This window comes from Pygoscelis adeliae, unplaced genomic scaffold (genome assembly GCF_000699105.1).
Source record: "Pygoscelis adeliae isolate BGI_AS28 unplaced genomic scaffold, ASM69910v1 Scaffold317, whole genome shotgun sequence".
NCBI classification, from domain to species: domain Eukaryota; kingdom Metazoa; phylum Chordata; class Aves; order Sphenisciformes; family Spheniscidae; genus Pygoscelis; species Pygoscelis adeliae.
In genome coordinates, this window is record NW_008825155.1 from 2,135,204 (window position 1) to 2,146,532 (window position 11,329).

The window sequence follows — 11,329 nt, forward strand, 5'->3', positions numbered from 1 at the left end:
ATAAATAAATGATATACACATACAGTATGGAATTGTATTCAATTATTATACTGTTAGGCATAGTTTAACAGCTTTTCTCACATGCTCTCCACTTCTCATCAGTTGTGAGGCAACTCTCTCTAAAGATGCAACCCTTGAGAGCTACAAAAATAAGAGAGTTGAAGAAAAAAGCAAATTCTGCCTACCTTTGAGTGTACAAAATGCCAAAACAAAGTTTGGGTTCCTTTGTTTGCTTTAATCACTTGCATCAGAAATGAAATTTGAGGTCAGTATCTTAACTTAAACTACATCTTCTACTGACTTCAAGAGGGCCAAAGAATAATCAGCATTCAGGCTAGCTACCCATCTATTACTTCAGTTCACATATACATGAGTTTCACCTCTTTCCTCTAATTTGTTTTCCACCGTTTCTGCCTCACCTGATCCTACATGATTTTAAGAGGAGTCTTTTCAGAGACTTTAATGATTTGGCCTTTGCCTTACACTTTTCCCCCCCAAGTTTCTTTAAGCCATCATTTTTCAGGGAAAGGTCTGGACCATATATGATGGAGATCTGGAGTGCCAGACTGTACACTCTAACAAACTCAGTGAAGAGGTCCCAAGGGCTTCAGCCAGCTTTGAGACACCTATAGTAAATGCAATCTGTAGTTGTCATTGCGTTAAAGTCCGTATGGGTTCTCTAGCTAAATAAAGTCTGGTGTGTCACTTACCCAGTGCTGTTGAGATAACTCTGTCCAAGGCTACAATCTTTCGACAAGGAAGATGGGTTATACCAAAATGCTGGTAAACACTGCCCATTGCTGTGACGTTCATATCCATAATCACTGTTTTAGCATTAAAAGAAAGAGTCACATAAAAACCCAAAAGAACAAATACAGGTATTAGCTCATGCTCTCTACTACTGATACAAGTTTTGATTTTCCTCAATCTGTTTACTAGGATTTCTGATTTTTTATTGATATAACAACAGATTCTTCATCCTGCTTTAGCCTTCTCTGGGGGGGTAGAGTTACCTTACATACGTCTCAGTATAAATGAGCAGAACCAGACCAGGTAGTTCATGAGCTATTGCATTATCCATTCTTCCTCCCAGTCTAACAGTGCTTCTCAGGTTCAACTCTAGCCTCAAATATAATAAAAGCCAGAGATCTAAACTAAGTTCAATCACTCCTGTCTCAGTCATGTCTTAGAAAACTGAAGTGCTAAATAGTTAATTGTATTTGGAAACTGTATCACGTGAGCTGCAGAGGAAAATTTACAGCCCTGAGAGAACTCTTGATTGAAGGCATTAACAGCATATTTGGTAATGGAAAAGGCGGCTGCGATCTTCAATTCTATTTTTGTTTGGAAAAGGAAATGCTACCAAAAATCATGTGTTAGAAACAATGAGCCAAACTGTAATCTTTTGTCCCAATTTGGGTTTAGTTATGACCAGATTTGCTTTGGTTCTACTAAAAATAAACAACAGTTCAAATTGTTTTTGATTCCAGGTAAACAAAGACGCTATAAAAATTGTTATTGTGGAACAAATAAACAACCAAAAAACCTTTTTAATCAGTATTCCATTCACATGTGGTTTTACTTTCTAGCCGTTGAGTAATGAGGACTGTTTGGTTGGAAAATCATTCTTATTCCTTTTACTAAGCTTTCTCCATAGCCCATAACGGAGAAGTTAATGGGATGCCATTTCTAAGAACTGCTATACAGAGTCCACCAACTCCATTCCAATATTCCAGTTGCAACATGATCCTTGATCTTAAAATGGCACTTCTTTGCAAAGCACTTTTTTTGCTTATTATCTTTAACGTCTTGCTATCAAGTAGCCTGATATTCTAAGATAAGAGGATTAGGGCAGCATTAGATTATGTGATTAAAGGCTCATCTCTGTATACGTAAAGAAGCAGAGAGGAAAAACAGGAGGCAGAGGAACCCCAATAACCTCATCAGAGCCAGTGGAGCCCCTGCCCCGGCTCCTCCCAGGGCTGTCACAGGAGAGCCATCAGTCCATGGCTGGGGTGAGGCCTACCAGATCGTCAGCAGGAGAGGTTCTCCCCAGATCACTTTGCAGATCACTGAGCAGGGTTTCTGCACACAGGGGTACGGGGCTCATTATGCCATGCCAGGGAAGAGCACCTGGCATCTCCATTTCTATTTTCCTGGGTGAGGGGCTATCTGTTCTGTGTGCATGTGCGTGTGGTGGTCTGTCTCAGCAAATGGACTCAGACCATGGGTCACAGGGGTCCATGTGCCCGCACTGCCAGCAACTGGAATGACTGGAGTGTGTGCATACTGCACAGGTGAGCACCAAGCCAGACAAGCCAATGAGTAGGATAAAAGACTTGGGAGCTAGGTGCTGATGTGGTCATAAGTCTGGGCTGGATACTAGGTCCGTGAATTGGTTATTGGAGAGATCAAGAGGTCTGGGGGAATGGCTACTGGTGTAAAGCCATATAGGTCTGGACCTGCTTGTGAGACCTGTTATGTGTGCGTATGTCTATGCATGAGGCAAGCGGGGATGTCCAGTTGTCAGCAACTGGGGAGACAAGGCATCCAGGGGCCAGATACTGGACAGACCTGGGTGTCTAAGACCAGGCACTGGTGGGATCAATATTGTCTGTATGTTTACAGTGCACATATTTTCCACAAACGGGATTTCATCTTGATCAACCAGAGGGGGGAACAGGACGAGGCAACAGTTGTTTGTGTGAGTGCTGTGTTTTCTGTTTGTGCTAATCTGTGTCACCAGCCATGTACATATGCATGTATGTACTGTGTGTACATGCATATGTGTGCCTATCAGGAACAAACACTCAACCTTGCTACTGCCTGGATCGGGGGACACGGAGCTGCAGCAGCCTCACCTCCGTCAGGTGATATATGTAGAAGAATATTAACAACAACAAGAATGTTTAACATTATGAAGACTTTTTTCAAATGCCTTTTTCTTTCTGGACCAAAGCATGATGGCTTAAAACAAAAATTTAATGAATCACTATTAAACAATTTTACGAAGACTGGTACTGATCTAAGATATGAGACAAAGAAAAAAAAAAGGATAGAATATTTTGCAATTTATTTTTGTTAAATTTCTTATACTTGTTATCAAAAGCAGGACATTGAGAAGAATTTTGTCACCACTTTTTACTCCTGCCTGCAACTTTTCCTTCTGAATCAAGAAAAAAAATGTTTTAAGGTAATCTAAAAAAGGAGAAATTAAAAAGATGACATTAAGCAAAAGAAAATTAAAGCTGCATATCACTTGGGAAAACTCCTAAGCATTTATTAGACTGTACAAGTGTTCCAAAGGAACATTTTGGCAGCTGTGGTGCTTGGGATATCTACAACAAGTAATTGAGAACATACTCTAGGAAACAGCAATGAAGTAGATGACCTAAGAGGTCTTTTCCTCAGTTTTTTGACTGAATTTTCATCAATCTATTTACTCAGATGCTAGTGACTGAATGTTGCTTAATTGCTTTGGAAGCATCAGCCAGCCTATTCTCCCACTGCCATGTGCTTCTCTAATCATCTTTGTTGGAATAAGAACACTATAGCTGCAGAATACACTTTATAATGAAGAATAACACCATTCTGATTTGCTTAGAGAAAACAAATATTTACATACAAGGGGGACTCCTGTATTTTTGTAATTCATTTGTCAGCACTGCAGCACTGTATTGCTAAGTTATCATGTGTCACTCTAATTAAAAAGCTGTAACACTGTACACACACAATGTTCTGTAATCAGTTAGGTGAAAACAAACCAAAATAATACAGTGAAATCTGCCTCAGAGGGGATCGGTACCCCTTTTTTGCAAATCGTCTGGCTCATTAAGGCCCTACAGAAATATCATCCCAGTAAATGACATGAATTGCTGTTCCGTATCTCTCTACAGATGCACTAGCCACCCGTTCACCTCTGCAGTCTTGGAATGTAATGAATTCCTTGGCTACAGGCTGGTGCATGCAGAACACTGATGCTGACAACAAATTGCTGCCTACAATTTGGCACAACAGGCTTTGTAGCAATCAACAAGCATTAGCATCAATTGGATTGCCATAGCACAAGCCAGTATAGCAAAACCTGGAGTCAGGGAAGGCATCAGCTTTAGACTGCAATCAGCTAGCTGAGTCACTGCCTGGTAACTGGGAATTGGAATTTGCATATAGTGATGATATTTTGTGCCTGCCTGAAAAGAACTCAGGTGAAATAGATAATGTACCTATCAAAAAAGAGTGGAGCATTTATCAGCAGGGATTGTTTTATCAGTATGAAGCAGCCTGTCTCATGGCTCTCACTGGTGGTGGTTTTACCCTGGCCACTTTTACTGGTTTAAACTGGAATCCTATTTGTCTTAGTCAAGTAGGATTGCAAGTCCTTCTCTGTAATTAGAGACAGATACAAATTCATTCCAGAAGTTCTGTATCCCTGCTCAAAGCTCATGGTAAATTCCCTTATCTAAGATTATTTGCAGCACAGGTAACAATCAAAGGAAAAGAAATCCCTTAAGGAAGTTTGTAGTTTGAACACAGACCTGACAAACATACTGTCATGGAAGAACTATAAAATCATGTGAAATTATTAAAATCCCGCTGTTTTAAGATATAGAAATAACCAGTTAAGTCAGATGAATGATTGCCATGCTCATACCTTCTAAAAATCAAAAGATGACTTAACATGTAGCCACAGGACTTCTTCAGCACTAACAGCTTCACCTTAAGGTCAACTATGCCAGAAACTGAAAATGCTACTTGTGGTTTTGTATGCTGCTCTTTGCAAACTGTTCAGACATTAAATGGGGTGGAATCGAGGTATCTGTGATTATAGTCACCTTTGTTCTGCAGTTTCCAAAAGCCCTTGTGGAAAAAAATAACTGTGGCCACAGCTGTGGAAAAGTCTTTCTTACCACCTTTTTGTCCACTTCATACCATTGTCTAATACTGAACTATGATGCAAATGTAGATTTGTGTTAAAAGGGAGCTGTGCTTGCTTCCCAGTTCTATAGGATCTGACACGGGATTTATCTCACAGAAGGATGGATTCAGCTGCAGTTTGAATTATGGATCTATGAAGGCATATGATTATAATTGCATCACAGTATTTGGAGTCAAGCTGTACCAGCTTATGTTAATATGGAACCTAAAATCCCCAGAATCTTTCCAGTAAATCCATGCCTGGTAGATGCCTAGGCCCCTAAAGGTGCAGAGATGCACCCTAGACTTTGCATAGTGAATCTGCATTTTCCACAAGCATTCAAAATGAACTAAAAATTCATTCAAAATTACTATTCATTAGCTAATGAAACCTACCTCAATGATAAAGCAAAGTTAGTTAACCTAAAGGTGCAAATGTATGTGTATTTCAGAGCTGGCACCTGCATGATTGTCTGAACTGACGAGCAGTAGCCCACGAAGCCAACAGATTCTAATCACATTCAGTATCTGCCTTCTACCTCCCTATGGTTTGTCAGGACAGTTTCACATGACACAGGACTCTGATGTTTTAGCATAAGAACTAAACCTAGCAGGCAGGTCTGTAACTTAAGTGCCAGACAATAAAAAAAAGAGCTAGCCAGATCCTTACTGATATGATCAGTGAAATAAATATGCCTGATTCTCAATTGCACTAAGGCTCCTTTGCGCATCTCTGGCTATCCAAAGTCTCTAGCACCAGCGTCAACAGGCTTATACTTCCCACGAAGGTGTGAGATATACGAATACTGATAGGAGAAGCCCTCAGTGTTAATGACAGTAGGTTCAGAGGGAGGACTGACAGTGTGACACTGAACTCAAAGTTTCTATTAAAGGACCTGGGAGACAGGTAGCTGAAGGATGAACACCACCAAAGATTTCCATCCGCATCTAGGAGGTGTTTCTACTGAAGAGATACTGCTGTAATAACGCTCAAACTGCAGGAATGAACACGACGTAAGGAAACTGGGTAAATTAATGCTTTAATAACACACAAGTAACGGTGTCATCCATTTACACAAATCAATTAAATGAAGAAGGACAATCTCGTTTCTAGGCTGTTGCTGGAACAGATTTGCCGAGGGCTTCTGCACATTTCCACTTCCCCCTATTCCTGGAGCACTGTTGCCCTCTGGCTGTGAGCCTCAGCCCCTGCACGGAGAACAAATACCTGCTGCTTCAGCCTTGTCCCCAGCTAGTTTTGGTTCTAGGCCACGGTAAGAGATGTCTACTGTCAGAAGAGTTCAGGTTCCCAAGGCTAGAGAAACTACAGTCATTTCTAATGTCATTCAGTTTTGTTGCTGTGTAAAACAATAAACAAATGTGCCCTTTTCTCTGAGAAAGAACTACCATGGGCTGAATACAGATTTGAAATGAACCTGGAGTTCTATGATATTACTAGGAGAAAAAAACATTACAAAATCTTTATGTCTTTTATAACTGGCATTTTTCCCCTGAACTGATAAAAAGGCACTCACAGGATTAACAGCAATAACACTTTTTTTTTTCACTTTACCTGAGCACACAGATATGTTTTTTAACACCAAGCTCTGACAAGCTTAGATAATAAAATTTTCTCCATACAAATTCAGCGTCTAAACAGCAAAGAAAGTCCTACTCTGACTGGGGAAGGGATTGTTGTCTTCTTTAATTCTGTATACAAGTCTGGGTCCTGTAACCATTGGTGTTAATATAAAAAGCCACCGGGTTTATTTCAAGATTACAAAATCACATGTAGTCAGCTAAGGGGCTTCTCCCTGCCTGGGAGATACATGTCCCCTTCAATCTCCTTCAACTGAGAGCCCTGCCCAGCAAAAAGAGAAGTAGAGAATTCAAAAGCACTGCTGAAATGTCATGAATGAGGATGATGAAAATGCTTCTTCCTTTTGCAGGAAGGACCCCACAGAGGACATCCTTCCACAGCAAGAATTCATTCACTGATTTTCCTCCAAATGCCTCTTTGGACCAAATTCTCCAGGGTGCGTCGGCAGTGAAGCCTAGTGCAGAGTTCAACAAGGCAGGCACTGAATGCTACAGTGCAGCAGCAGCTTTGCCTTTCTTAGCACAATCAAACCGGGCTGAGAAATTCAGTAGAGCCAGCAGAATTGCTTTTTTCTTGCCATGTCTCTTCTCCTTCCTTGATAAACCTCTGCCTCCTGTTCCCTGTGGCTTTTCTGTCCTCCTCTGGCAAATCTATGTAAAACTATGCTCCTGACTGTATTAAGTAGATAAATAAGTGATGAATATTGCTGATAAATATTTCTGAACTGGATACTTAAAGCAATGTTTCAGTCTTTTTCCCTCAGAGGCGCTGGGGAAGGAAGCTGAAATGGATAAAGTAAAAATCCAGATCTGAGGACTGTAGGAAGGACAAGAGCTCAGAGAGAATTGGAGGGGATCACGGACAGTCTGCTCTAAACCAAAACTGGTTCCATCAGAAGGAGGAAGGCCCTCCTAGGTCAGGAAGGCTTTCTATCAGTCAGCTCAGCACAGAGACCTGCAATATTTTTAAGGGTATTTTTCTCAGGCTATTTTTGACAAGACGACTTTTGCAAAGTCCTAATTCTGCCTCTTCCAACAGATTTGAGGGGTCGTCTTGGTGCATGTGAACTGTGAACATCTGTTGTACATCCCCAACCATCCAAGCTTTCTGTTAGAGATTGTCTCACGACCCAGCAGACCTTTTCCTCGAAATGAATGTAAAAGAAAGCATGTTTCCCCCAGCAAATGTCACTGTGGTACTTTTGTTCTGTACCTAGCAAACAAGTTTTGTAGTAGCAAACCACATAACCAATTTTAATGAAATAAAAACATACATTCTTAGAGAGAGACAAGTTATGGAAGGAGAGCATATTTTTATCAGAAGTGATAAAGTTGAGTGTCTGTCCCTTAAGAATGTAAGGGGTTTAACCACTAACAGATTGACCATGAGTCAATCCCATCAGTTAATTTCTTGAGCTGGGCATGAGCTTGGCACAGCTATGTACTGCACGCCATACAGGAAGGTCAAAATCTTCAGGGAATTTCCTTCCTATTCATTTTTTTTGTGGTTGGACGCTATCTTTTCTACATTACCAGAGATACGTTAAATGGCTGAAATCCAGGACCTTTGGGCACCTACATGATGAACTACACACAGAACTGAGGTATCTTCTCCCTAACAAAGAACTCACTGGAAGATGGGGAAATCATCAGGAAACATATTCAGAGAATCAGTGCCCAAGTATGCTCATAATTTTTATTATTTGGTGCAAGAAGATTTACTTTTTTTGACACATGGAAAAGCCTCCTGTGATTCTGTGATTTTATATAGAAAAATCAATATAACTACAGTTATGGGAGGGTGAGAAGGGAAATGCCGTAAATTTCCATGGTACTGGAGTGAACTCATATAGCAAGAAACAAAATATTTATGAGATGAACTGCTTCAGGGTACGTGTTACAGTTTCTGGGTTTAATTAATAACATGGCATAGATGTAGCTGGATGAGGCACAAAGGGGGTTTATCAGCACTGCCAAAGAGCAGCCATTTCTCTCTTCTGGGATACTCAGGACTGTCTCAGACTTGGAGAAAACATGTGATAGAGAGATTTCAATAATGTGGTTCCCTGCCTTTTTTGTGCAAATTGCTGTGAGTCAGCAGCAATCTTGAAATGAAACTAGAACCTGAACATCTTATCATGCCATTCATAACTCACCGATGGACTCTATTTCCTATGGCATACAGCAGAGGAGAAAAGGCTTCAAAAGGAGATTAACCCAAATCATGAAGGCAGTGTCTGTTAGATACTATCAAACATGATGGTCCAGCTATAACAAATGACCCAGGAATTCCCTAGATACTTGATTTCCAGAAGCTGAAGGCCTACTTTGCATATGCATATATCTACTTTTACACATATACACATATGTGTGTGTGTATGTGTGAAGAATTTATTTTATTTTTTATGCACACTATATATGTCTTACATACTACCTTCACAGCCACCCCTGGTCATTACTGAGGTTAGATGTGCTAAATGGACCTTTTATCTTAATGCTGCACAGAGCTCAGATGTCACCTGGAAAATGGTCTGTTCAGCGTCAATTTTGTGGGAGCCTTAGCAGATTACAGATATCTGTTCCACCTTTCTTTCTTTTGACATATCTGCACTATCAGGGAGCAACCTATTTAGCCACTTATATGTTTATTAATATCTGCTCTCTGCAAGCCTACAGCCTCTCTAATGAGCTCTGCATTGGTGTGGTAGAGAGCACACAGTTCTTGTGCTCATTGCTCACCAGTCAAAGTCTGCCTCTGTGCACACGCATGGCTCCGAGGTCATAGCCCCAGCATATTTTCCTTGCATGCATTTCTTCTCTGACTTGCGCTTCCTGTAGATCCTTTTTGCTCCCATGATGCAAGCTTCTCCCTGGAAACAAAACCAAAAATATCTTTCTCTGACACGCACCAGGCTATTTGTATCACCCAATTTTTCCAAGCCTGTGTAATGGGAGCTGTGACTCAAGGGAAGAGGATGGGAAGTCAAATGCCATGTCAGTACACCGAAGCTAATTAAAGCTACTGAAGCTTTAACTGAAACTAAAACAGCTTTTCCGATACACCCTAAGAAATGATCTGAGGTTACTTATGTATCTGATTCAGTTCTGAATTTGTTCCAAAGACAATGAGCAATTGATTCAGGCCTATTTCTCATTTATAGATTAGGTTTCACAGCAACTGAAAACACAGTCTGATCCCTCTGCAATCTGAGACACAGAGCAGGTCTATTTCTTTGGTCTGATCTCTTCGGCAATAATTTTGTTCAGTGGGAACTAGTAAAATGTGTATATGTAAATACTTTCCACAGACTATGAGTTCAGGTTTTACAGGGTTTGACTTGTTACATGGATGATAACATTTCCTTGTCTTTTCACTCCTATCTTCAGCACCCTGCTAAATATTTCTATGTAGGAAACAAGGCTCAGCCTTGTAATCTCAATGGAAAGCAGATCAAAAGGCAAGAGTCCACAGCAGTCTTCCTAAAAATAGTTCTGCAAGCTCCAAAGCCAACATCCTCAAAGACATACTGCAAAATCCTTGGCATTTTTGCTTATGCAAGCACAAGAAAGTAAAGAACAAAATACAGTGGGGTCTCACTTGTTACCTTTTATGCTGTTAAAATCGCTGTAGGAAAGAGAAACTTTTCACGGCTTTGATTTGCCCATGAAACTGAAGAGCCTGAATGGCAACTGGTGTAAAATGCTGTGCCTCCTTGAATTTCAAGGAAGCTGTACTCATTTTCAACATCTAAGGATCTAAGTCATAACTGGTATTTTTAGTGTGGAGTTGCACCTTGTGTGAGCAGCTAGTCTGAGTCAAGCTACTTTCATTTCATATTCATTATTATATTCTTGCCCAGCAAGATATATACAGAAAGACAACCTTTGATGATATAAATGGGTGTTTTCACTTTAGACTTCAGTGGAGCCTGTGGTGTTTATATAACCACAGAATTTGGGCCACATTTTATTCTAACCTGATATAACACAGACTGTTGAGCCAAACTTGGCAGAGCTGGGAAGGTGCCCCAAGGCAGGCACAGGCACCGTGTGGAGCACGTTACCTTGCTGGGCACTTAAGCAATGGTTCCAGGAGTGATGCAGCAGCTGCATCCAGGATGCAAGGGACAGGGCATGGGGGCGCAACGGACTGAGGAACAAAGTGCCCGACTCCCACAGCAGAAGTATCACTGCTGAGAGAGACAGAACAAGGATGAAACCAAGTGAGTAAGAAATAAGGCCAAGAGGGCAGGAGTTTGGAGAAAGAAGTGTGAAAGCAACTAGAAGGGTCTTAAGACACTGCCTCTGAAGACAGAGAAGGACGAAGGAAGAGAAGGGAGATAAGGACAGGGAAATTAGATGGGAGATGTAAGACTGAATGAGTTCAGGCCTCTTTCAGCAGCAGTGCTTCTGCTGTTGTTGCATTCCTCAGCTCTGGATAAGTCTGAGCTAATTGCCTGCATGGAGAATGAAACCCAAAAGGCAGCTGTTCATCCTTTGGGGCTCACAGAGTGCAGTCTGAGACCAACATGCCTATGTAAGAAAACAGACCCATCCAGTAAGGGACAATCTGATACCCCAACCTAAAAGGAAAAGACATTAACCCCATGCAGCGCTACAGGCTTGGGGAAGAGTGGCTGGAGAGCTGCCTGGCGGAAAAGGACCTGGGGGTGTTGGTCGACAGTCGGCTGAACATGAGCCGGCAGTGTGCCCAGGCGGCCAAGAAGGCCAACGGCATCCTGGCCTGTATCAGAAATAGTGTGGCCAGCAGGAGCAGGGAAGTGATCGTGCCCCTGTACTCGGCACTGGTGAGGCC

The 11,329-nt window shown here is 41.4% G+C and overlaps 1 protein-coding gene across 1 annotated transcript in view; it reads right to left on the reverse strand.

Moving 5' to 3' along the window:
- The window catches only part of SORCS1 (sortilin-related VPS10 domain containing receptor 1), a 214,085-nt gene that overhangs the window by 43,019 nt on the left and 159,737 nt on the right, over positions 1-11,329 (reverse strand). Inside the window, exons 16-17 of the mRNA XM_009328455.1 lie at positions 9,253-9,383; positions 711-824 (exon numbers count right to left, since the gene is read on the reverse strand). Coding sequence (XP_009326730.1) covers positions 711-824; positions 9,253-9,383 — 245 coding nt within the window. The remainder of the gene's footprint in view (positions 1-710; positions 825-9,252; positions 9,384-11,329) is intronic.